The sequence below is a fragment of the Ceratina calcarata genome, unplaced genomic scaffold (genome assembly GCF_001652005.2).
Source record: "Ceratina calcarata isolate Rehan_Ccalc_2016 unplaced genomic scaffold, ASM165200v1 scaffold153.2, whole genome shotgun sequence".
NCBI classification, from domain to species: domain Eukaryota; kingdom Metazoa; phylum Arthropoda; class Insecta; order Hymenoptera; family Apidae; genus Ceratina; species Ceratina calcarata.
The window spans coordinates 410,715-437,027 of NW_017136529.1; the positions used below are offsets into that span (position 1 = coordinate 410,715).

Here is a 26,313-nt window from a genome sequence, read left to right on the forward strand (position 1 = left end):
CAATTTTATAATTTTATAAAAAATTCACTACATATCCAAGAACACATAAAACCTCAAAAATGAAATGCGATCGTCTCTAAAGTATGATCGGAGCAACAAACCATTTTCTAAATCGCCGTGACAGATGTTTTATTTTGTATAAGAATCCGCAGCCTGTTGATAACATTTTTAAACGAGAAACCATAAAATTTCATTTTGTTTGAAAATCATTTCTATCGTCGCAATCGTCATAACGTATCGTTGGATTTGAAAAAAACAGATTCGCTCGTGAAACGGGCTTTAAAGCGATCTAATTCGGACCGAATCGCCGGTCGTAACTATTCGTCTCTTCGTGATGCGTTTAATGCTATTTCTACCTGTACGAGTGGTGTCTACGTACGCGAGTCATGTACCGTGACTCCGGCGAAGCTTTCGAGGGACAGCCGACCAGATGCCCGGCCCCTTGCGTCATACCGGATTATTTTCAGGCATTTTTAAAACGCTTGACAGATTACCGTTGCACCGCGAGAGAAACGAGCAGGTTTAATCAACGAATCGTCGTCCGTGTAATATTTTCTTTCCCGCCTGTATTTCTCTCTCGCCCAAGACAGAAGCAGCGTGTCCATATTTTCCTAAGAACCGATGAATCAATCGAGACTTTTCGTAAAAACTACATCTTCAAAACACAATTGCAAAGAACTGATCGTGTTGTTGATACTTCTGATACGAAAATCGAGACAGGGTGTCTTTTTTTAGAAACTTATTGACGGGATTCAGAGGCCGAGAGCATCTCAAAGGAAAATATGTACGTGGAAAGGAAATATATCTCAATTGAGAATAACAAGAAATCGATCCTCTGATAAAATGAAATCTCGGAAAAGTTTGCAAAACAGCGCGGATTTAACAAAGGAATAAAACTGGAGATATAAAGAAGGAGCATAAGGAACGATACCGAAATCATAAAACGGTTAGTGTAGGACCAGTTTAATTGCTCTAATTAAGGAGACTGTACAAGGTACCTACGAGACTGTATCCACGGAAAAGCTCAGTAATAAAAAGTATTACTGTAAAAAGTCCATAAAGTATATTTCTCTTAAACCTTCATGTTTAATTGCCGAAATAATTTTGTTCGTAAAGGGTAGCCAGCTTTTTCTAATTATAAAACCCGTGTATTGCACGTTGCAGTGTTTATGTTCTCTGTAGATTTAGTTTCCGTATAAAATCAGCGGTCTAGTAACGAGTAAGGGAAAGTGCTTCCCAATGCCAAGAATTCTTGGCAAACTATCACAAAAAATGAAGACTTGATCAAAGACTGGGACGAAGGGTAGGCAAACCTCAAGCACGCGACGTTGAAATTTTGACGAGCAGACTTCGAAGCGTCGAGACCACCGGGAAGCCACTGAAACCACCCCTAAGATTCCCTGAGACGACCCTCGGAGACGTCAACTCACCCCCGTTCGACTATACGTTTCATAACAATTTCCGAGTATAAACGGGGATATACAAAAACATGGACAGCGACGACGGGAGCGTCGCCACGTGACGACGGCGTATTTCTTGAAGCTGGTCGTCCCAACCAGCTACTACAAAAGATTTAAATAGTAGCGCGCGCGACCGGAGAAAGAAGGAGTGGGCCGGTCGGGCTTCGACAGTGATGTAGCCACCCGCGAACTAGTTTTGGCCGGAGGCTCAAAACGACCGCCGTGTTCCTGCCCTCTTTTCCTCGTCGATTTTCAATTTTCCCAGGCGCCGAATAAACGCGTTCATCTCGTGAATCGGAAGGTCGAGAGGAAAATCAGGCGAAGCCCGAAACGTTTCGGTGAGGATCGAAAGTTCTGTGGACCGTGGTGAACTTTCAAAAATGGCTCAGTGAAAATCTGAAGCAGTTCTTTCGTCGAAGATACGAAGTGATTCTGTGAAATGTACAGGAAGATTTAAAAAAGAAGATCGATGCTGTTTTAAATAATAGTGAAACGTTTCATGTACAGTTTGCATATTGAAAAGTGATCAAGGTTGCCCGAGAAGTTCTATCGGAAAATGGGAAACATACTTGATTCAAATCCTAGTGAATATTAAAGCATTCTATTATTTTCATTCCTAAATTCTCGCTTTAACAATTTGGATATCAAAGATCGTCGAGGTACAGTCATTTGGAAATATTTTATTCGTGTTGATTATGTGTTAAAATCGAATCTATCGATTTTGTTGTTTGTTTTACACACGGTAATAAAAATATCACGTTAATTGACGAACGGTGTCGCCTTTCAAAGTTCTCGGGCGAGCCGTGTTTAATTTGAAAGCACCGAGGGACACTTAAAACGTTCGAAGTCGTAACCGGAACAGAATTTATGGTTTTTGCCAAATGTCGGCTCGCACGATTTTACTTCTGTTATAAAACAATCACGAGTAACAGCGTGGAAACACGCACTGATGTAATGCCAAGGATACGACGCTTGCAAGAATACCTCCGAGAAGACGTCTGTCGTACGTCTTACAAAGATGACGCGAGTGGCTTAAAAAATCAGTCGGTCCGAGTGAAACGAGAAGGAGAAGACAGATCGTACCGTCTGTTTTATAAAAGATCAAACGCAATCGTTGCCGGCGATAGGAAACAATCGCCCGCGCGAGGCAAGAAAAACGACGTAGAGGAGGACGAGGCGAAAAACAGGGGAGAACAGAACCGCGAGTTGAGCGATTCGGGGCGAGGACGAGCGCGACAAGGCTTTCGGTTTTCCGTTTCGAGATGAATGGGTTGCACGTTGCCGAAGATCGGCTATCCATCACTCGGAGCTAGTCCCAGCTTCTTGCTCGGGAGCAGTGAGAGATGTGGATCGACCGTTTCGTTCTCGGAACCAGTCGACGACGATTAGACGCTTCGTCGACGGAGACGTATTCGTTAACGATGTGCTCGATTATTTAATGACTTATTCCCAGCGATTCCGAATCGCGTTTCAAGTCGGTTTAAAACACGGTGATTCGTGATCGCGACGAAATATATAAAGTGGCAAATTTGGAATGGAGAGATGGACACATGGGCACGATGCACAGAAGAGAAAGAGGAAAAAGCAGAGATGAAAAAGGAAGTACGTCCAATTATCGTTTCTATTTGAATATTTTAATGATCGCGATAATCATTTTATGATGAGCAATCTTTAAAATAGCTGCATGCGACGTAATCATAAATTATTTATTGTCCGTTGATCAAAGGATTAATTTCCATGATGGAGACAAGACTCGACTGCGATTCACTTATTCGTTGTCTAAATATTTATAAAAGCAGACGAATCTGCTTTTCTGTTTAGAGAATAGTCAAGTTATTCTACCAGCAACGAGTTCGTTGCACCGAGGCATTAATTTATCAAATTGATTTATGGGAGTGATCCATTCGTTATATTTTTGGACTTCCACTTTCGACGGAACTTGTACGCCGCGCACATATGTACATCTTTAATTAACTTTCGGACCGTTCTGACGTGTATGTCCTTCTATCAATGCTTTTGATAAACCCTCTAATTGCATATGCTTTTCCAATTAATTTGTCACATATCCCATCGTACCGTGTTACTAGCTCACCAATTTCCCTAATTAACATCTCCACGAACGCGGACACGTATTTCTAATTAACTCCACGACCAGCTCTCTCCGATGTTTACAGATCCTTCTTTTATAAAAGAATTCTTCCTTCAATTTTATATTGAATATTTAACGTCGAACAAAGTATTTCATCAAACATGGGAATGGATTATACAGATAATTATAAAATATTAATTACGAGTGGTGCAATTACGAGGATCTCCGTGCTCAAGGGAACGCAAATTAAATTTTCATCCTGCAGAGCAGCGGTTGTATCATCAACCCTTAATTTCTGTGGAGCATACAAATTATAAATTCACGTTTCCACTGACCAGCCGTAGAAACCTCGCAACGTGTTTCGGTCTCGATCGATTTCGCGGAGAAACGCTCTAAATTAAATTTCGCTTCGCTACTGGGTTTCCTTTTCCCGGCGTTTATTCGCGACGAAAGACGCCGCGGCGCGCCGCGCTCGTTTCGCCCGCGGCCGCCCGGCGCGAGCGGAAGAAAAGAGGAAAAGCGGATGGCGCAACGCGGAAAACCGTCAGAACTAATTCGGAAAAACCGGGACGACGAGAGGTGGGAGAGATACGCTTGAAACTGCGAGGAACCGGGCTTTCATGCTCGGTCTAACGGCCGCCTCGCGAAGACGCTTTATGGAAAAAGTTTTTAATATTCTCTCTCCTTCCGTGCCTTCCTTACCACCGGCCCTTCCACGCAAATCCGTTCGCTGCCGCCACCGAACGGAAGCGAGAGGGAAAAAAAAGGACGGGCAAATAAACGAAACGAAGACGGGATAATGACCACGGGGCACAGGTGGACGTGATTCTCGCTGATAGAATCTGCATACACCTTCCATTTCTCTCAGCTTGTACCATCGGCTCTCTTTTGAGAAGCCGTATCATTCCCTCGTAAGGAGGAGAAGAAATTTCTCTGTCGGGAGGGAACGCGTGCTCGAGCCGGGTCGAGGAGGGACGAGGAGCCTGGATATTAAATCCTGGCTGCAGTTTTTGCAACTCCCTTAGCACGGCTCTTTTATAATACACTGCTTCGCGAGAAGTTGCCACGCGATGGGCTTGAATTATTGTTGGAAATCTGAAATCCTTTCCTCCAAGAGGGAATACGTAATCTTTCTTCCGTATAATCTATCCCATATTTTTTATCCTGTTCCACGAGTCTCTTTTTACAAAGTGTTTATTCGTACAGAGTTGTTCGATTCAATTAAAACCAATTTTATAAGAGGAAAAATCACATAATACGAACGGAACGACGTGCTCTTAAGTCATTACTTAAATTACTGTGACTGTCATTTACTAATTTTAAGAACAGAAATGGCTTTTGCAGCAGTTGTATCGCGTCTCGGAGAAATCTTTCTGAAAGTCGAGAGGCGAGGAAGCTCCGCGAGTAGTCACGTCGTAATTATATTAGAGTTTTAACGTAATTATCTGCTGAAATTAACGTTATTGAAGCTTATTAAGCGAAAATACTAATAGCAGTTTTCGCCGGCACTGCACGTTCTTGGCTTTGCCCGTCGCGTTAAGGAAAATTTATTTCCATTTAAAGAGCCAGTTGCCCGCGATCCCGAGAGCTGTTTGAAGTTTTCATTTCGCAGCTAACACGCTCCGAGTCCTCGCTTTAATTACGCCCCGATTTACATACGTCTTGCGATCGATCAAACGAAATTAAAAAATGTTCCTCGCTTAACGGAAATGCTCTACTCTTACAGACTGTCTATCGACCTAAATTGCTGGCTATTACGAAACGAAGTAATTATGAAATAAAAAAAACTGAATATCATGTTCGAATATTATGTAAAAGAGTTTTTGTCGACTCTTTTGCCTATACCACGCTTATAATAACGAACATAAATTCGTGTAAGGCTTCGGGCGACGCCAAGCCGAGGAACTTGCGAAAGCACGTGACTGCACCAGCAAAATTAGCATGCAGAAGGAGATCCGGCACCGCGATCGTCGGAAAACGCGAGTTGACAACGCGACAATGAACCGTACCCGCGGGAACGAATCACGTCGCGTTGGTGCGAGCCCTCGACGCGGCCAATCGATCACGATTCTCGGCTAGACCTCTCGATCCGACGGATGCAAGACAGTGAGTAATTTCCTAATCGGATGGTTCTCTTCACCTTTTAAGTTGCGATCTAACTGCCAGTGAATTTGCTTTGATTCGAAATTTTCGACACTGACCAAGTGCTCTGAAATGGCTGAGAATTTCAATCTTAATAATGAATTTTATGGAAAATGAGCTTTTTATAGTACTGACGAATTATTTCAGGCCTGGGTGATTTAAAATCGAAGATTGCCCGTCGTAAAAATAACGAAGCGATATTAGTTAAACGTGTTCGAGTAGATTACGTCAATGAACGATCTAGCCTCCTTATGTTTAATTTTGGAGCTTAGGAAACTTTATACGAAGTTGGAGATACGTTCGCAAGCGAAATTCGTGAGTCACTCTACTGAGAATTGATCATTTGCAAAATAAATCTGCACGTACCAATTCAGTAATAAAAAGAGAATCATTGTTTTTCACTGGCGTTTCCAAAAATTGCAAGCAGAATAATCTGCCAATTGTTTTACTAAGAATATTTCTGAAAACATGGTTTCACACGTGTGTAACTACGTGATTCAACTTTTATTTATGCAATTTATTATTACCGTATTTAACGTCTGTTCAACAACGTTCAACGTTTAATGCAAATTGCGAATCACGGGGATGAATCCTTATGTATGCGAGTTTTGGGGAATTAGAATTGAAACGACGATGAACTCGCACCCCAAAAATATTCACGAACGGCAAATTGGTTGTAATGCGTTTCGGAGTACTTGATTAGGTTTCGTTAATTGTCCTGGAGGAACGTCGCGTACACGGAATTAGTAAATTAAAGGTCTTTGTCGTAGCAGCCGTTGCGAGAGCGCGACTGTAATCTTGCCAAGTGCGAGGAAGCGTAGTAATATTGTAACACCGACTAATTTTAGTGACAATGGGAACGGGTTTTTCTCATGAGAGACGCGATTACACGACTCCCAGCCGAGCCACCAATTTCACGAAAGCGTTATGTTACGTATCTTCAGAAATGTCAAAGTTCCTCTAGTTATGCACGTTACCAAGGAGACGCATCATGATGCATCTTATTTCATTAACACCAATTCTTGAATTTTATTCTTTTTATACTCAGAACACGACGGAGTAAAATGCAATGAAACTTTGAATAAATTAAATTCAGATATCATTATTTATTCTTACGTTTAAAAAAATTCAGAACGAAGTCATTGAGCGCTCATTCGAAAACTGCGCAAACGTTGAAAAAGAACGAAACGACACGTTGACATAAAACAAAATTCTCTGTGAAAAGCCAATTCATCAACGAGCTTCAACACGAGCAGTCCTGGTCTACGGGGTGAAACCGACTTCGTGCCGCAATTCTGTTTTTTTAAGAGCGCACCAGTTACCCATTTGCCGACAAAAGCTGGTAGAAATGTAGCCTGTCGCGACCCCGAAACCGCGCGCGTAATTTCCCGGCTCGTCGACGAGAAAAATCGCCTCGGGCTTCGTTCGCGTCGTCACGCTATTTTCACGAACCCGTCTCTGCACGAGTGCTGCGTTCATACTACCTCGTGTGTTCGCGAAGAATTCCATTCCTGCCCTTTAGAAAACTGAGATGCCACGGGCTTGTATACATCTTCGTAATAAATTTTACGACAATTCGGAATACCTCGCACTGACGTCACGGAGTATTTCAATCGAAATAGCATAATGAATCATTAATTAAAACAAATCTTGTAGAAATAAAGTATGCAATTTTAAACTGCAGGTTTCATGCATTGTAAGAAACTTCCAAGAAATTGGAATCTGCAAGCACGTGGAAAATGAAAAGATTTTTTTTTGCTCATGGATCATTTTAAGGGTAGAAATCACCCAGCTTTCTCTGAGTATACGCCGATCCTTAGGATACAATCCATTTTAAGACTTATGTACGGGAATATACGTTCCATGCGCGATTTCAGAGCCTCGCAAATTGTGGCTTGGTGCAACGCGACCTCTTTTGCATTCGCGGATCGCGTCTACGAAAAAAAAGAGTTTGCGGAAACTCATTATCTCCAAAGGGGTTTCACGTCGACGCGGAGGTGGAAACGACGTACCGACGGTTTTTATTTTTTGTACATCCGGTTTTAATAGTACTCTTTCTTTGATACTACAGAACGACCCGGGGTTACGATTTTAGGGAAGTTTGGTTTCAGTTTTATGTACCTCTGATGCTTACGAAAAAACCGGACGATATGTGCATAGGTAAACGTTTGGAACTATGCATGCCATCAGTTTGTGTAGCAATTTAATAGAAACTGGTTCTAATTGATTTTATTTCACAAATAAGGAATCAAATAGTCATCAAATGATACACGTTTATCTAATACCTCTTTTCAAGCCGATACCATAAAAATCATTTTTAGCAAAAAAAAAAATCCACGGTCTAACAATTCCATTTTCTTACGAAACGTCAAACGCGGTGACGTAAAGCAATTTTCCCCTCAAACGACCGGCTCGTAAATCATCCTTCCTGGTTGTACGAACTAGCAAACACGGCAGGGAGAATTAAACGCGGCGGGTCAACGAGAATTTCGCCTCTTGACAAGTTCTCGCAAAGCGCGTTTCGTTATCGCGTCGAGAGAACAAGCCTGCCCGATATAAATTGGCCAAAGTCCCCCATAACGTCGGTACGCATTTAAAGTTCCAAAGTTCCGGATTAACTCGAAACCGAGGGCCCGCGCCATCATCGTTAGCATTACCGTCATTATCGTTATTATTATTATTTTCCAGCCGGAACGGGAGGAATTCCGTTTCGTTTGCATTCCTTTGCGCCGCGAAACGGGCCCGTGTAAACGGGTTGCCGGAAGTTCGCCGGGAAATCAACGGAGGAAACCCCGTTTCCACCATCGGGTTCGTGACTGAATTACTATTTTGCCCGTCGAGTAGTCGAATTTCCAATGCCGCGCGTTTCCCACCCTCGTCGGACACGCGACCGGCTGCACGTTCTGCGGCTTCCCTTCCGTCCGTGTGCGTGTGCGTGTGAGGGTAGCCGAATGCCTGTCTACGCTCGTCGTGGTCTGAGAAAATTGGGTAATTCTGTTCCGAAAGTGGAGTTCCGTGAAAGAGGAAAGCCGGTGCCCGCGGATCGTTTGGTTCGGGCTAACTTGGACGCTGCATTGTTTTCTTTGGAATTGCCTCGGCCAGCGTTGAATGGACACCTTAATTGAATCGACTCAACACGTGGCCGGCTTTCTAACGTAATTGCTAGATATTGTTTTCTGCGTTACATTAGTAAAAGAAATGGTCTCGACATATTTCTCATCGTTTAATCCGACTTTTTGTTTCTTACTATTTTAAATCTTTGTTATTCTTTGATCATCTTATAATCAAAAACAGATGCGAAACAACAGATACGCATTGTTTAATTCGAATCGTAGTATTTTCGAGTTACGCGCAATAATATTCATGCTGGGAAGATTATTTTTGCAGATCCCCCATTTGAGTCCCTAGTATAAAGATTCAATGAAAGCTTGTCGTCTGGACGTTTTACAAACGTATTCTGAGAACCACGATTTCAGCCTCTCCCAGTTAGAAATACCGACCACGGCAATAACTCAAAAGCGGACAAGTGGGTATTTTGACAGTCATTGAGCGTTCCGCAGTACCTCGTAAACGTGGGATGAATCATATCCAACGAAACCGGTCTAATAATTCGCGTTTCAATAATCACAATAAAGCTAAATGTTTCAGTGTTTTAAGATCGAATGAAAATACATTTTTAAAGCTTCTTTACACTTTCTCTCAACTTTGTACTTTCAATTAAAAAGCTCTGAATTGAAATGTTGATTATTAAATGTAAACATTGTGAGCGATGAAAATAAAATTAATCTCACTGCTCCAGAACGAAAATACGCTCGATGAGTGGAAAGTTAGATTTATCTCTGCGAGATACGCCTTTTCTAGAGAGACAAGTACACTTGCACAGGCGATAATTTAGTGTCGCCGAGCTATAGCTGTAAAATCGAACAAGGGACACCTCGAACTCTGTCTGTTCCTCGAACCCATAAACAACGACTCCTTATTTCGAAGACATCCAGTATTCTTTTGCTACACGCAGGTGCATTCGACCCGATGATAAACTGCATCCGAGAGAAGAATATTTCATACAGAGAAACAATTCCTCTACCGCCGTAACGATATATATATGAAATGTATTTCCATTTATTAGACTGATTATTCTTATAATACAATGGCAGATTTATCATATGCCGAATTCTAAAGGGAAGACAGAGGAGAGGACGGAAGAAAATTCGGGGATAAAATCGATGTTCGAGCAACGGGAAAGTAGCTACTTGGAACGACTACTTAGCCGGCGTTGCTTTGAAGTTAGAAACAGGTAGTACTTCATCGAAGATCCATCCTCTTACCACTGAAACTTAGGGGATTAGGAAAGTTACGAAGATCCTGAAATATGACGCCGAGCGTGAGACACGGATAGGACTTCTACTTGAAACTTAGAACCGACGAACGACGTGCAATAATCTTATCAAACTACAAATGAAGCACGTTAAGTTACGACGGTGAGATGTTATAAGGAAATAGTAGACGCGTAACATATGAAAGTGATGTTAAGTTATGATGATTAAATCAGGAGGCAGGATCGTGTATGAATAACAGAACAGAATATTTATTCAACAGGGATGAAGGGAACATGAGAATGCATTCAAAATGGGAAGACTGCAACCGGACAAAAATTCGTTGTACTTTACGATCGATAAGATTTTGGAAACTTTGATACTGAACACATTTTTGCAAATTACATTCTCGAGGCTCTTGATCGGAGTTTCTGATCAAGAAAATAGGAGAGAATGCGTCTGACAGGGAGTTTCCGCGAAGATCGACTTTAAGGTGGCACGCGGGAAACGAGACATCTCCGTGAACGTCGAAACCGGGAAATATCGTTTGATTTATAAGCCCTGGGAGTAACCAGGGACTACCAGGAACGTTCGTCATTCTGTCAATGGAACGGTTAGCCCGGGGCGATAGTCCTGCATATACGCAACTTCGTTAAAAACCTTCGACCTCGTATTCGATTCTGTCAACGTTCGAGATAGTCGCGTCAACCAAAATTCCTATTTTTATCTTTTACCTAACGAGAAAAATAAACAATACGGAAACGTGTCTGTCTGATTAAAACTGAGACAATCTCTTTAGAACAGAATTACACTAAAAACTGTTCTATAAAGAATTGACCGATCCACTTGCTCGTTTCAAATCCACGATTTCATCGACGCTTCCAAACATACGTTGCAGTATGAAATGGAATCTAACTGAGAAACACAAAACGGTATAATAAAGCGGCAAGTACGACAATGTGAAGCGCGATTGAAATTTGTTAGAAATTCTGAAGATGCATAATGGATAGAATGTTGGGCGAGGTATTCGAGCAGCAAGAGCTCGGTAGAATCTCGAGGAGGCGCGGGGACACAATAAAAGGCCAATTAGCGTGCTCGAGAAACCGAGGTCCCGATTCATCGTTCGTCGATCCCGTTGAAATATCAGCGGGGCCTCAACGGGAAGGAATTGCTTGCCGAGGCGGATTAATCTTCGCGCGGGAGGCGACGAGTTAATTAACGCGGGTTATAAATACGAAAGGCAATCTGCATTATGGTAATCGGTTCCTCGAGTTTCCTCCGACTTCGCCGCGACACCGTCTCCCGTTCTCTCCTCGTTCTCTCTGCCTCTCTTTCCCACTCTCGTCATCTCGCCGGACTGATCGCGATAATTTACACGGGATATTGGCATGATCTAATTTCGGTCGCTGCCAGACGGCCGTGTCACGTTCGATTACGAACCCACCGAGCTCACGAGCGACCGTGTAATTAATCATTAGCGATCGACTCTGACCCACTACCGCGGTTCAAATTGTTTACGAAACGTTTTATACGATCGACTCGGTTCGAGTTTAATTTGAAGCTGATTCAACTCGAGAAACAGAGTTCTCGTCGAGTATAAAATATTTAACTGAGAGCGAACAGAGGTATCAAATATTTGATCAGTTCAGATCAATTGTGATTTTAGAGCGTGGAACTTCGGTTCTGTTTGGTCTTGATAATTCTAGTTTATGACTCGTTGGAATTGTCCTTGGATCCTCTTCCAAGATTGAGTTTTCGAGTTGAACGAGATATAAAACGTTCAATCGGAAATCAATTGCGTTTTGCGAAAATCCATTTTTCTGAAAGTTCCAGACGAACGTCCGGGTGCTCATTACCGTTAACAGTAAATATGACGAGTAAACAGGCGCGAAGTTTTCTCAGAGAGGCGAGATCAATCAACGGGGTTTACGCGATTTCTTGTTTTCGTCTCAAAAAGGACGAGGGCGGGAAGAGGCACGGAGGGGGAGCGGAGCCTAGGGCCGTTTTCTCGGGCGCGTTCGTTTGCGCTGCCCGACCGGGACGCAATTTCCATTTTTCAAAGGGTCCAACGACACGATGGAAACTTGACGAAACCAAATATGCGCGCCCGGCGAATGCTTTGATCACCTTCTTCAACAGAGAGGAACGCGTGTTTCCTCTCCTTTTTCCATCGGGCGTACCAATCTCCGAGTTAATGTACGTCGTCTCTGTTTATGTACCTCTTCCGGGCTAACGCAGTTGCGACCCGGCATGGCGAAACGTTTCCTTGCGCAGCGCCGGTGAAATAATTAATATAGAGCTTTTCGCCCGGGGAACGCGTAACGTCGCGACGTCGTTCCGTTTCCGCGATTCGACGACAAGGTGCGACGCGTCCTCGCGCTAATTGCAAAGGTCGTCCTCGTTTGCCGGCGATTCTATCTAATCTCTCTTTTCCTTCAATTAATTGCTATTGCGTTTGATGATTTTTGAGATTAGCTCGCGCCAGAAGGTTTCTACGAGAAATTCTACTAACTGCTCTCTACTCAGAACTAATGAAACTACAATTTCTTCGAATCAGTCGTAGTATAAGAAATGAAATTCCTGTCTGAATTTCATTTTCTAAATTAACGTCACAAATATTTTTGTACATCCGCGGTCTGCATTTAAATGGATGGTTCGATAGAATAAGGAGAATGACAAAGCTGCGTCACGACTCGTGAACACGTTGCAAATATCAGTTCCACCGGGCCTTGACATTTTGCTAACGCGGAAATGCTCGGGGAAATAAATAAATTCCGTCAAAGGGCGGCGTGTTCTAAACATAAGATTTCAAAGAGAACGATTCGAATGTAAATGTTAAACGATATCCTTTGAAACGTCTTTCGTTTAATATGTAAAAAACAAAAAAATAGAAACAGCTGCACGGAATGATTATTATTAATGCATGAAAGAATAAAAAAATTCATTTTCTAAACTGAAGTCATAAATACTTTGTATAAAAATGTACGATTTTAAAAACCAAACGACTATCCGTTAAATTTCAAAGGAATCCAAAGCTTTGCTAGAACTCAACGCTAAAACTAGACCACACAAGATTCGAATAATACATGGATTATAAATACAGATTTATGCTCACTCTCGGCAATAAAATAAGCATATTCAGCGATGCAGCGCGTACGAAAGTAGCGAGGGCCATAAACGCATACCAGCAGACGTTAGTCACAGGTATTATTATGATTCATCCATTTCCAGATCTCTTTCATACAGCATACAGCCCAGTCTCGGCGTGTTACTGATGCGGAGACTTATGTGAAAATCGTGTTTCAAGTCAAACATCTTTAAATTCGGGAATTTTTATTTAATATAAATAAATGATTGACGTGCAAAAATTCTCAAACATGTTTCTGATGATTTTCAGAATTATTATACATTATAGATTAAGAGAACAAAATCTCAGACACGGTATAATCAAGACGACGATATTTTCGGTTTGTCTCACGACGTCGAATTCTGCCACGATTGAAATCAAACAAAATCGCGGTAATTTCTCAGGAGATTCGTTCAGCGACTTCCTGTGAATCGCGTCGTACTATGCGAAGAAAGTGGGCGAAGAAAGAATCGAACGAGATTAATAATAAAACCGCGATAGGAGACGCGGGAAGTTTAATAGGATCCGAATAGCCGCCGGTGTCCAGCCGGAAAATCCGAATTTATGAACCTCCGGAAGGATTTAATTTATTTAAATTTCCGACCAGCGAGCACCCCGTACTCTAATCCTGATTTACCACATGGCTTTTCTTGTTACAACCACGCACGGCCCACTGCGCCGCGCGGCTTAAGCGGCCTGTTATCACGCGGCTGCTTATAAACCGTGTTTGCCCGGCTGATAAGCGGCCGTGAAACCGGACAGCCCGTTCCCGAACGGTAATGGACAACGCCGCCAGACTTCCGCAACTACGAGCATCCTTACAGTCCTGTGGGAACGTTCGTGCGATCATTTTCAGACTATTGGCATTCGAAAGGAACTGGATCATTAATTAACCGGTGTTACAGAAAGATTTGTTCGTGACTGACTGTGGACTTTCATAGAAATACAAGTATTTTGTATGCATCGCAAAGATTAGATCCTGCGATCATTTTCAGGGCGTTTTAACTTTTAACAGATGTTTCATTATTACTAGTGCTAAATGTACAAATTTTTATACTCATAAGTACAAAAGCTGCTCCTATTACCATTGACTGGTCGTAATCAATTTTCTAAATAGTCGACGCATTACGAGAACGAGGAAAGTTTCGAAAATATGCGAAGCCCCTTTCTTATTCCCATACACCGGTGGAATCTGCGTGAAATGTAGCCAAACTTCGCGAAAGCAAACTGAATGAAACAAAGCGAATTTCCCGTTTCCCGTGGCAGGGTAACTTGCTACTTATCGTCGCGATCCCCGCGCTCCAGACAAGTGCCAGGAAACTTCGTTCGCACCTGTATCTTGCGAGACAAGAAACCGTGATATTCGCGTGTTCCCTTTAAGCGTCTCGAGGAGGGCATTAATCACTCGGGGGTAGCCAGAAGACGAAACAGTCGGAAGAAGGCCCATCGCTAATCGGCCTCCTAATCTCCGTTCCGTCGCGATCAATCAAAAACCATCCGACCACACGAGGAAAGAAGTGTTTTATCATTTGTTTCACGCTGTTCAGCCGCGTGTCCACTTACATCATATCGTCAAACAATTGATTATCTTTACGTATCACTAAAAAATTAATTTTGTTGCTGGTCGGAGCTTAGCGAATTTTCCTGTATTCTTGCATCTCGGCAAGTTTTGTCATCTTAAATAATAGCTGTTTCTTAATTGCTCTGTAAGTATTACGATACGTCATAAGAGTTACATGGGAATGCAATTACAAGTAGGTACGCAAGTTGAGGGGCGCACGTTTCGAGATTAAGCGTATGAGCCGAAAGTTTAGTCTGCAGGTTAAGTAATTGGAAAGCCCGGTCCGCGGTGATTTATCACCTCGACGCAACGAAAGACGAAGGGTTAGAGGGCAGAGATTGTTGCCTTGACCAATGATCGATCGTTTCGATAGGTTCGCCGGACGGTACGACGATGCTTCCCGTCTGCTGCCAGACGGGTCGGAGCTCGTGATTAAGTGAATTCCGCGAGAAAAACGATAGTCCCGATTCAACAACAATGATGCGAGTCGAACGCGTTTTTCAAGTTGCAACGATTTTCTTACAGGCCAGAACGACATCAAGAAGCTGCGCAGGGAGAACGAGCAGCTGCGTAGGGAGATATGGAGCCTCCGCGACGAGTACGACAAGCTCGAGGAGATCCTGAAGAGGCAGAAGGGCCGCGCGGACAGCGAAGAATACGAGGAGGTACTTGGTTATTGAAAAACCGGGGGCGGACGGGTGAATGATCGATGCCTCGATTTTCGGGATTTTAACGCGATTGATTGATACGAGTTTGTTCAGAGAGGGATTTAGATACTGGGTTATTGATGGGCGACTGATCTATGTATCATGTGATGTGCGATATGAATGCAAAGAATTAGTAAAGACACGTTTCTTAAATGATCCCGTGAAATCGAATTCACTCGTTCGAACGTGACTCGCCTTTTGAAAAATGATTTTATAGAACGATGCAAATAAACAGATAATTAAATATCAGGACGAAGTTTGTGTACATCAAATGTATATTTCAGGATCGCTCGGACGAGGATGACGGGCTGCAATCGGATTACTCGTTCGAGGACGAGGAGGAGCCCGACCGGGACACCCAGGATTCCAGCCAAGAGCCCAGCAAGCCCGAGCAGATAGAAAACGCGGAAAACCAAAAGATCTCTTCAGAGAAAATGACCAGCAACACGTTACACAGGCTGCACGTGGACTTCGACGACCTGTCGGTGGTCGACGAGGAGGAAGAACCGAAAAAAGACAAGGACAAGAAGAAAGTCTGTGTGGAGGACGCCAAACAATCCAAAGAAGAGAAGACTCCTCTGTCTATTCTAAAATCGAGACAACTGCACGAGAATATTCCGTTTTATCCCGGCGCGTATCAACCGGCTTGCACGACTAGTCCCAGTTATTACACCGAGTGCCCTTTCAAGTTCCCGAGTACGGCGAACCTCATGATGCCAATGGACACGATGTTAGCTTCACCGTGTTCGAGATTAAACGTAAATCAATTGGTCTCTGTACCGAACTTGGTCGATCCTTTAGACCAACTGCAGGATCAAATACTGCACGCACCTCCGGCAGGTTGGCAAAGTAACGTGATGGTACCTCAGAAGCAAACCGCGTTCGGGTTAGAAACGAATGGTACCTCAGGTATGCAGAGTTTGATCCATCAAGATCAGGCAAAACTCGGGCCAACGAGTGGATTCTCGAATTTGCCAAGCTTCGTGCAAAGGCGAACTCCCGGTCTCAAGTCGTCGAGTAACCCGTTCAGTCCGGCGACGTTTGGCAACGCACATCAGAACCCGGAAAAGATCGTCGAGAACGGCTGGGGCACGAACGCGAGTTCGAAAAGCATGATCGATCAAGGTACGAAGGTCGTGGAAATGGAAGATGGCTCGGAATCCGAAAAGCCGAAACACTTCTTCGCGCCGTTGGCTTCGAAACTGAAGAGGCAAACCGACGAGTCGTCGCCAACGATTAGTCAATTTGGAACTGGTAACAGTTCTAGCAGTGGGAAAACTGGATCCACCGTGATATCGAAAAATCAATTCACGCTTCAGAAGGGATCAGCCGACGTCTACGTGAATGGAATGATTCCGCGGGACGACGGTTTCCAGAGGAACAGGACAGAGCAACGCACGTTCCTCAGCACGGAGAATTTACTGGTCGACGACGCGAAACCTGGGAACCAGCTGACGAAGTCGATGTCGTGCCAGGATCTGTCTAGCGAAACTCAAACCGGTTCCATCGGTCATCCGGACGGCAGACAACAGATGATGACCCAAAGTGACAACACTTTGGACAATATATCAGATTCGAAGCCGTACAAATCGCACCTGAGCGTGACGTTGAAAACGCCGAGAGCGAAACAGGCGATCAGCCCCGAGACGCCCGAGGTCCCGCAACTGCCTGCGATAGACTACAGGCTCTTCAAGAACCCATTTCTCCGGAGTTTCGACACGACCGCCGGTTACACGGACCAAGCGAGCGACGCGACGAGACCCTTGTCCGTCCAAGTGAACGACGACAACCTGTGTTATTATTCACCTCAGCCGGAACCGTCGACTCTCCGCAGAGTTCCATTCGCGGAGAGATACAAAACGCTTCAAGCCGATCAAAGTCGTCTCCTGATCCCGTCTAATCGATTGGTCAACGAGAAACTGATCTCACCGACGAGCAAGCACCAGATACAAGTGACCTCGTTCGAGAGACCGAGCCCTCACACTCTGATCGGTCCTTCGAGCCCCTACGAGTTGAGCACTCTATGTCGATTGAACGCTAATCCTTATTTACAGAGTTCAAATCTTTATCAAAACATGCCGTTTCTCCCGAGGGGAAGCCGGTATCCACAGAGAGGAATGATGTACTATGACAATCAAGCCCTGAAGGTACCGGCACAGACTCAGACCTCGATAGACGGTGACTCTCATCACGAGGACGAGCTATCGCACGAAGAGAGCGCACCGAACACACCGAGTGGTCAACGCAGAAGGAAGGTGGTCAGGAAAGAGAAAGCGAACAAAGAGCAGAAGCCTCTGTCGCCTAATCTGCAACGAAAATTAAGGAAGCAAAGCAGCGCTACGTCGTCGGAAGTGACTGAATCCGTGGGGAAAGTCCCTCAAAAGAGGTCCAGAAGGTTCAGCGTCAATACTACGACCACGTCCGAGGGTCAGGAGGATAAGAACGACAGTAGGTCGTCTTCGTCGGGTCAGGATTCGCCGAAGAAGGAGCAAGTGCGTAGGGTGTCTCTGTACTTCAACGCGAAGAAGAGGCCTTCGTTGGCTTCGGTGAGGACGACAAGAAGCGCCAGCATCGACGTCATGGAAAAAGATGCTGCGATGAACTCCGAAAGGGAAAGGACTAACTCCATCAGTAGCAGAGAGATGGGCGCTGGGAAGTCGAGGAAGGCGAGCACTAGCAGCGGAAATGTGCCTTGGTGCGCCTGCTGGGGCAACGGGTGTGTTTAGGCACTTCCTAATTGGTTTTATAGGTAACCCCAGGCTGGATCTAATTAGACCGTTTTGTTTATCTTGCGGTCTGGACCGTCAGCATGTGAACCTCTGTTTCATTTTCGGCTTGACTGATTGAACTTCTCGGTAAATGGCGCGTAAAAAAGTTGGAGTCATGTGTCAAAAGTGAAGAGCGTCAAATTTGCAGTGTTCCACGTTGAATTGATTAGTCTTACTAAGAGGGAAGAAGAGATTGTTACGACTCAAACGACGGTTTCGTTCTGTACATTCTACTTAATATGTGAACACGAAGAATGAGATAAGAAGAATTTCTATCAAAATGCAAATGTGCTTATTTCGAATTTAAGGAATTGTACGAGTTCCAAGAGTTGCACGTTCTACATACTGAGACTGTTCTAAGGGTGACATAAATTTTGTACGAGTGCAAGAGTCGTGATCACGCGTTTGGAAATATTGAACGGACAGCAGAAATATTCCAATAGGGACCGTATTGGGCTTTGGAGAGCAACTATAAAGGCGACCGGTGCGGCCAATGGGGGAGGAGGCCGTAAAACTAGCGCCGGCAGAACCAGGACACCGTAAAACCCGTTCAGGTGACAGTCGCAACGGTGGTGGGTTCCTGCCAGGAATACGGGAACAAGGCAGACGTAGTTTGAATTAGAAAATTAATACTTAACGAGGAACAAGGCGAAGCCAGACGCTGTCAATAATCGCCTCCCTCCGGTATTCATGTATAATGTATGTACATCCCCCGTCGCTCTATGAACTCTTACACGACCGAAATGCAATTATTTTGTAAGGGAGCTAACCATTTGATTTGACCTCGTCAAGTGACAATTAAATCTGCATTTACCTAATTGAACATGTATAATAGTGTACATAAGTTCGATACTTAAGAACCAGCTACTGTTTATTTTACTCGAAAATTAGATAAATCGTATCGTATAAGGGAATATACTTAAAACTGATCATACGTAGGAACAGTCTTGCATTCTGCTTTTGTACTTCACATTCAAATGTAATATATTGATATGTTAAAATATTTCTCGTCACGTTCAATTTTTCCCGTGGTTTTTAACAGACTTACGGGTTTTCTGCTGGATGGATCGGGGGAATTAGAGACCCTCGGATTTTCGCCCAGTCATTCGACCGGCTCTATAATTCATCGAATCGCTGATTATTCTACGCAACTTATTCCAAGAGCCCCATTTATTAATGGCGGCCGAATGAAAGGAGCAGGAGGAGGTGGTGGAAATTGAAGGCAAAGTTCGCGAGCATCTTCCGCGTAAACTTCTCGAGCGTTCTGTTCCCGTTATTCCACGCTCCACCCACCTCCTTTATCCGCGGTACTTTAAAAGCTGGAGTGGGTGAAGAAAATTTAAAGAAATCAGAGAAAGGAATCGGGCCTGCTAAATTGAATGTACTTACAATTAAACGCGCCGCCTCTTTTTTTTTACCACTAGTCCGCGAGAAGAAAGTTTAAAAGCATCGGGGAAAGAGGGAAACGCCTGCGGGGGTTGGAATCGGGAAATGAGAGAGCCGCTTCAACGACTATCCGCTGTGTACCGGGGATTCTTTTCTGGAGACGCGCTTTGACTTTTTTCAATAAACGCGATTTTTAAACCGGCCGTGAGCAAATGAATTATGCCGAAACAAAAAGCTTTTCATTTATGATTTCCCGTGTCTGGATGGAATTCTACAAGAATTAATAGAGATTCACGTATGTTCAGTAAAATCGGGAACGTAACACGTGAATGGCATAATTTAAAAATAAGCTAATTGAGAGGAATGCGCAAAAACGTAAGCAATTCCGATGTCTTTCACGTTCTAGCTGAGATTCCTAATGCGAGATACGACTTAAAAGCAATACGTAAAGAGCTCGGCTCGAAATCACGTTATCCTTCGTAAAAAGCAAAAGGCACGGAATGAAAATTGGCAAAGCTGCTAAAGACCGGTGATTCAATACCCGTAGTCTCAAGGCAAAAAGGCGGGGATTGAGGAGACAATGGGTTACGGGCGCGGGACACAAAGGTTTCAGCGTGGAAACTCGCGTCGAGGCATTGCAAGGGTGCAAGCCGCTGACGAGAGCGAGGCGTGCAGCGAGGGGTGGCGTAGGCCGGTGCAATTAAAATGTAAATTATCTCTTTTCGCGCGGCCATCTTTCGAGAACAGGCCGGGCGAATCCTGCCCATCCGTGCCGCCCTGTCACCGATCAACTTGGAACTAATTTACGACGACTCCGTCTCGCGCGAGAAACGTTTTGTCTCTCGACTCCGGACAGAGAACGTTAATACGGGGCTAACGTCGTTTGCGAATACCAGACGAGAGCCCAGGTTTCTTCGCTTCGGGCATGATTTTCCTTCCACGAGGTATCCCATAATATTTTACCCCTTGCGTCAATCGGCTAATGTTCACTTTGCTAAAGCCAAATGCTTTCAAACGCGTGTAACGCAATATGCTTCCTATCTCGTCTCAATTAGCATATATATTAGCAAAAACTTGGAATCATTTCTTGTACGACAATGTAACAAAATACCCTGTCGTTCCTTAATAGATTTAAACACATAAATGATCCTTTCAATTTGATACCAAAATGATTTGTATTGACGTTAATACTACGAATTTTTGTCTCGCTTTTACGTATAAATTATTGTTACGTGGAACGTATGGTGCTTTGAGACCGGAAAATTCGAGGTACGTGTGAGATCGTTCGAAGGTATGGGTGTCATTTAAATAATTGGAACCATTATTCTGAAACAAGAGCGGTGATAAGATAGGATCCGAGTAATTATTCAATGTCTGGGATAGGGATTACTTTGATCATAGCTTGGTGATGATTAGAGGAAGACTGATTGGGTCAGAGTTTAGACGGTGAAAATTAACGAAGTCATTTTGTAACACGTTGCGTTCAAAGGATTATATAACACGTTCATAATTTAGTTTCCATCCTGATCGAAGAGCAGAATTTAAATCGACGTGCAATTCTCAAAATTGACTTCAACCTTCTCACAATTTTTATATTTAGTAATTTTTATTTACGGATAAGCCGTCGGGTAATTTGTACAAATAAATGATTAAAAGAATTTGATCAACGAAACGGCGATTTGTAAGAAGGAAGGCACCAGGTGTTGAAAAGCGTTCGCGAATTTTCCGAGGACTAAGGAATGTGAAACATAGAGAACGGGGCGAGGCGCTCCGGCTGTTAATTACGGTCTAACGATTTATAGTAATTGAACAAGAACCTCCGTAAGGGATGCGTTTATCAAGTCTCGCTACCAAACAGAGCTGACTGTGGTAAGTACATATTCGGTTAGGCGGCCGATATCGCGCAATACAAGAGGAGAGATTATCAACGATGCGAGCACTATGCATTCGAGCACATGAATTCCAATTAAGAGCCTATCGTAAGCGTTTATAGTGCCAAGACGGGAACGGTATCCGCCGTTGTAAAGCCCGTTAAGATAATCAACTTTAATTACGCACCTCGTAAAGTCTTTGTGTATCCCCGTTCATAGCGAACGTCGCGTCATGGCGCCAAGCAAATCTTTTTGAAAAGACCATATAGTTACCTGAAACAAGGAGAACGATTCATACATTATTATAAACATCATTTTCATTACTATCAATAAGAACGCTCATAAAATGACTGATCGCTCTCTGAATTTATTATAAAACGCTTTATGTGAATTTCGTGTTTGATGGGGTTTGTCAAATTAACGTACACATAATTCATTTTCCGAATAACAAGACGGAATGACAAATGGAAGATCCATCATTTGATGATAAATGACAAACGATATTTAGTGAAACAAGTATAATTGATAGTTTTGCTCTATCTTGGGAAAAGGAAAGGTTGCAACTAATTTAGTCGAAACGAACAAAGTTCTAAACGAAGAAACTTCATTCCGAGCATAAATGTATCGCGCTAAGCACAATCTCCAGTCGGAGTGTCCTGCGCGGGGTGACGATATAACGCGGAATTACGCGGGAACGTGATAAAGCTCGCAAGCCCCTGCCCCGTCGAAATTGGGCAGACGACGATGTTCCCGGTGAAAGAGTAATGAAACTGCCGGCAAGTGTAATACAACGTTGATACATACACCACCGGCCAAAAGTTGGGAAAAATGTAGAGACGATCTGCTTCTCGAACAGAGTCTCTATCTTCATTATTGTAGCTTCAATATACATATATAAATTACATAAGGGATTTCAGAAACAATTGTGTGCATATTTGTTTTAAATCACCTGTTGATGATTACACTTGTTGCTTTAGCATAAGTAAAATATTCTATACTCAACGTATGGAGTCATTATTTCACCCTCGTAACTCTCATTAAAGAATCGATAGAATTTTACGTACTACGTTTTATCAGAGGGTGCTGTGCGTTGAATAAACCAACTTTTGCCCGGTGCTGTACATATTCATGTATACGAGGCTCGAAAACAACGAGGAAGAAAGCACGGATGAATTCTTTGGCCTACCGTAGTACCGTGGAATGCGAAGTGTTTGAAATTTCTTTAGCGAGAAAACTCGCAGCTTCTTCGGTCCACGTTTTTTATTCGATGCGGATGGAATATCTTTTTCCATACCCCGCGAAACTTCCGTCGGGTAATTTCGACATTTTTACCCGCGAGAAGGAAGCCGCACCGCGCCTCGAACTTCTCTTTGTAATTCTCGACGAGCTGATTATTGGAAATAACTCGAGCAACGTGGCCGTTGTTTCAATTCGTCCGCGTCTCCTGGGAATCCGCGGAAATTTTTCAAGTTCTTAAAGGGAGCAAGCAGCAAAGGAAGCGTTGCAAACTTCCAAAGCGTTAAAAGTACTTGGTTTAGAAAAAATTGTAAAGATAATATAAACTTTTTTTATATGTTCGTCAAACGAATAAAAAGATTACTGACTTTGACGAATGCAAGTAACTGTTGATGATTACACTTGTTGCTTTAGCATAAGTAAAATATTCTATACTCAACGTATGGAGTCATTATTTCACCCTCGTAACTCTCATTAAAGAATCGATAGAATTTTACGTACTACGTTTTATCAGAGGGTGCTGTGCGTTGAATAAACCAACTTTTGCCCGGTGCTGTACATATTCATGTATACGAGGCTCGAAAACAACGAGGAAGAAAGCACGGATGAATTCTTTGGCCTACCGTAGTACCGTGGAATGCGAAGTGTTTGAAATTTCTTTAGCGAGAAAACTCGCAGCTTCTTCGGTCCACGTTTTTTATTCGATGCGGATGGAATATCTTTTTCCATACCCCGCGAAACTTCCGTCGGGTAATTTCGACATTTTTACCCGCGAGAAGGAAGCCGCACCGCGCCTCGAACTTCTCTTTGTAATTCTCGACGAGCTGATTATTGGAAATAACTCGAGCAACGTGGCCGTTGTTTCAATTCGTCCGCGTCTCCTGGGAATCCGCGGAAATTTTTCAAGTTCTTAAAGGGAGCAAGCAGCAAAGGAAGCGTTGCAAACTTCCAAAGCGTTAAAAGTACTTGGTTTAGAAAAAATTGTAAAGATAATATAAACTTTTTTTATATGTTCGTCAAACGAATAAAAAGATTACCGACTTTGACGAATGCAATTATAATTCATAATTATATTAATTCCTACGGAATGTCTTGCAAAATAAAATTCTGTCAGACTTAAACTCCTCTCGGATGGTCAGCGGACATTTATTAAAACGATTAAGAACTTTGAGTCGAATTGGCATATTAGGTAAAACAAACGATTCATTTAAACGAAACATCCAATATCCTGTTATGAGCACACACGGCATTGTGCCTACGGGTTTCTGGCGTGGCTCCGCCGCGTTTTTGCAATCGCTCCTTCGCCGAGCCGCGCAAATATTTGCGAATTGCGCCGGCATGCGAAACGAGCCAGCCAGTCAACCAGCCAACCAGCTAGCTAGCTGGCTAGCAGGTATCAGCGATGGATGAACTCTGAACAAACGACGCGTTGTCGAACATACCGATTGATACCTCTCGATCAATTTTTCCGTTCAGGCACTGACTACGTAATTTTATGACCCTCTCGTTCGGATCATCGCCAATTTACATTTTTTCTTATCTGCACTTCACTTTAAAGTGATTAACGCCCAGCTTGCAATTTTTAAATATTCTTATCGGTTTTTGTACTTTCAGACACAGAACATGCATGCTACGATATTTAGAGAATAAAGATAAAGCGTTTTTATTCATTAAATTAATTTTCATAAAATCCTGCGGTCTAATAATATCTGTTTCATATAACGTAAAAAAAAGAAATTCTACTATTCAATTTCTTTATTCGTTCGACTCGTTCATTTATTTTTATACGACGAAACACGTTCTCCTTTACCGATATCGTAAAGATCGGATATCCGAAAATTCGCAGTTCCCGAACGAAACCCAATTTCCTTAGACAGGGAAAAGATGATGCGGAGCATTGGCAATCGGATAGGGGCGTGCAGGATACGTTTCGTGCTCTCACACTTTTATCGCGAATATTTGGCACTCAGTTTCAAATTTCCTGCGATCCAGAAGACCGGCCCGGATCGGTCTCGCGCCGCTGGAGGCAAAAAGCGGAATGGAAGCTGGAGGGTGGCGGATGTTCGGGCAGGAGGTGAACGAATCCGACGGCAAAATAAAAAGTATCGAAGTTTCCAACTTCCGAAGCCCGCTGAAGTGTCGAATCCTACTACTGATCCGTTCGAAACGATCTGACACGCGAGAAGTTAATCGCTAAGAACTTCACTATTCACCGCAATATACCAGAGAACGGTAGGTTCACTCTATGGAAAAGTGTACTAACAGTCGACTCTTGCACATGACAGAATCGTACAACCAATTTAAAAATTTTTATAATGAAAAAGTACGAAACTTGTAGCTTTTCACGGTTCTGGCAACTTTTGTTTCAAACATTTGTCGCTAACGGCAACAGGTAAACAGCTTTTGGCAGTAAACGAAAATTTCGAAAAATGGGAAGGAGCACAGTAAGTAAAATGAAATGTTCGTTTCGGCTAGAGGTTCGCGTACAAATTATTCAGTCGGATACGTGGGTGCGGGTTTGCAAATCTGACCGAGCAAGGATGTCGCACCCATTACGCGGACACGAACTCGGTAATGAATTCATCCAACTCGCTAATGTACTCGCGTAAACGCACAAATGTGTACACTTAGCGGTGGCTCGTCGTGGTCGTCGGTTCGCTGGAAGTCGCGTCCTGCGGTGTCTAATTTTGCTCTTGGGAAGCAGAACCCGGCTCTAAAAAGAGTATCGAACCGCTTTAAAAGTACGCCGGAAATGGGAATTCCTCTCTCGCGCGACTAATGGACGTGGCCCACGTGCGATTCTGTTTCACCCGTCCTCTCTCTTTTGTCAATCCCTCGGCTTTCTTGGAACTACTTAACCGGCGTAAAAATATCGGTCCACTACCTCGACATTCCAAATATTTTACTTAAGTTCCATCATTGCTACGTTTTCCCTCGTCTCTCCTTTTCAACCCTTTCTCTCTACGATTATATATATATTTATATACACAGCACTAGCGTTTAAATACATTTAAATACATATTTGATAAAAATGTGATTATGGAAAATTTTAACAGTTACAAAAAATTAAGTCGCGTTATTATCTGCTCATCGACTCATTCGACTAATGATCATTTTATTTATTAATATCTGAAGATATAAGTTTATACATCTTCGATAGAAAAACATTTGTACGATCATTACGTAAGGAATTCACTTATAATTAATATCTATCGACAGTGGCCATTGGACACGTGATCTGTTGAGTCTACAGTCGTATTATCAAGTAGACGTACCGAGAAAGATAAATTGCCGAAGCCAAAGAGCCTGTCCGTTTCCAAGCGGGCTTAAGTAAACGACAGCGGAGCAGTTGCTGTTTATCTGTTTCGGTTGCGGCGGAGATATAATGCACTAATACTACTTGTTGGAAACGAGGAACTTCAGTAACAATACCGTAGCCCGAGACTGGCAAACATATTCTAATCAAAGGCTATTATACTTATTATTGACTGTGTTCTGCGATGCGTCGTGAGACGAAATTAATTAAATTATACCGCGCAACAATGACGCACGACTACGACACGCGACGGTGACGACGGTACACGTGGATACGTCGGAATAACGAGGAGATGAAAAAAAACAAAGCGATGACGATCGGTGCGGACTTATTTAAT

The 26,313-nt window shown here is 43.2% G+C and overlaps 2 protein-coding genes across 4 annotated transcripts in view; one reads left to right on the plus strand and one right to left on the minus strand.

Annotated features, from left to right (window-relative positions):
• LOC108632295 (uncharacterized) overlaps positions 1-19,170 on the plus strand; it is a 22,872-nt gene extending 3,702 nt beyond the window's left edge. Inside the window, exons 1-3 of one of the 3 annotated variants that reach the window (XM_018036760.2) lie at positions 1,605-3,062; positions 15,218-15,357; positions 15,684-19,170. In XM_018036760.2, coding sequence (XP_017892249.1) covers positions 3,011-3,062; positions 15,218-15,357; positions 15,684-18,125 — 2,634 coding nt within the window. In that variant the 5' untranslated portion in view covers positions 1,605-3,010 and the 3' untranslated portion in view covers positions 18,126-19,170. Of the gene's footprint in view, positions 1-1,604; positions 3,063-5,541; positions 5,656-15,217; positions 15,358-15,683 lie in introns of those variants that run through there. The other 2 variants (XM_018036761.2, XM_018036759.2) reach the window with 2 other exon arrangements.
• The window catches only part of Ror (tyrosine-protein kinase transmembrane receptor Ror), a 203,702-nt gene that overhangs the window by 134,502 nt on the left and 42,887 nt on the right, over positions 1-26,313 (minus strand).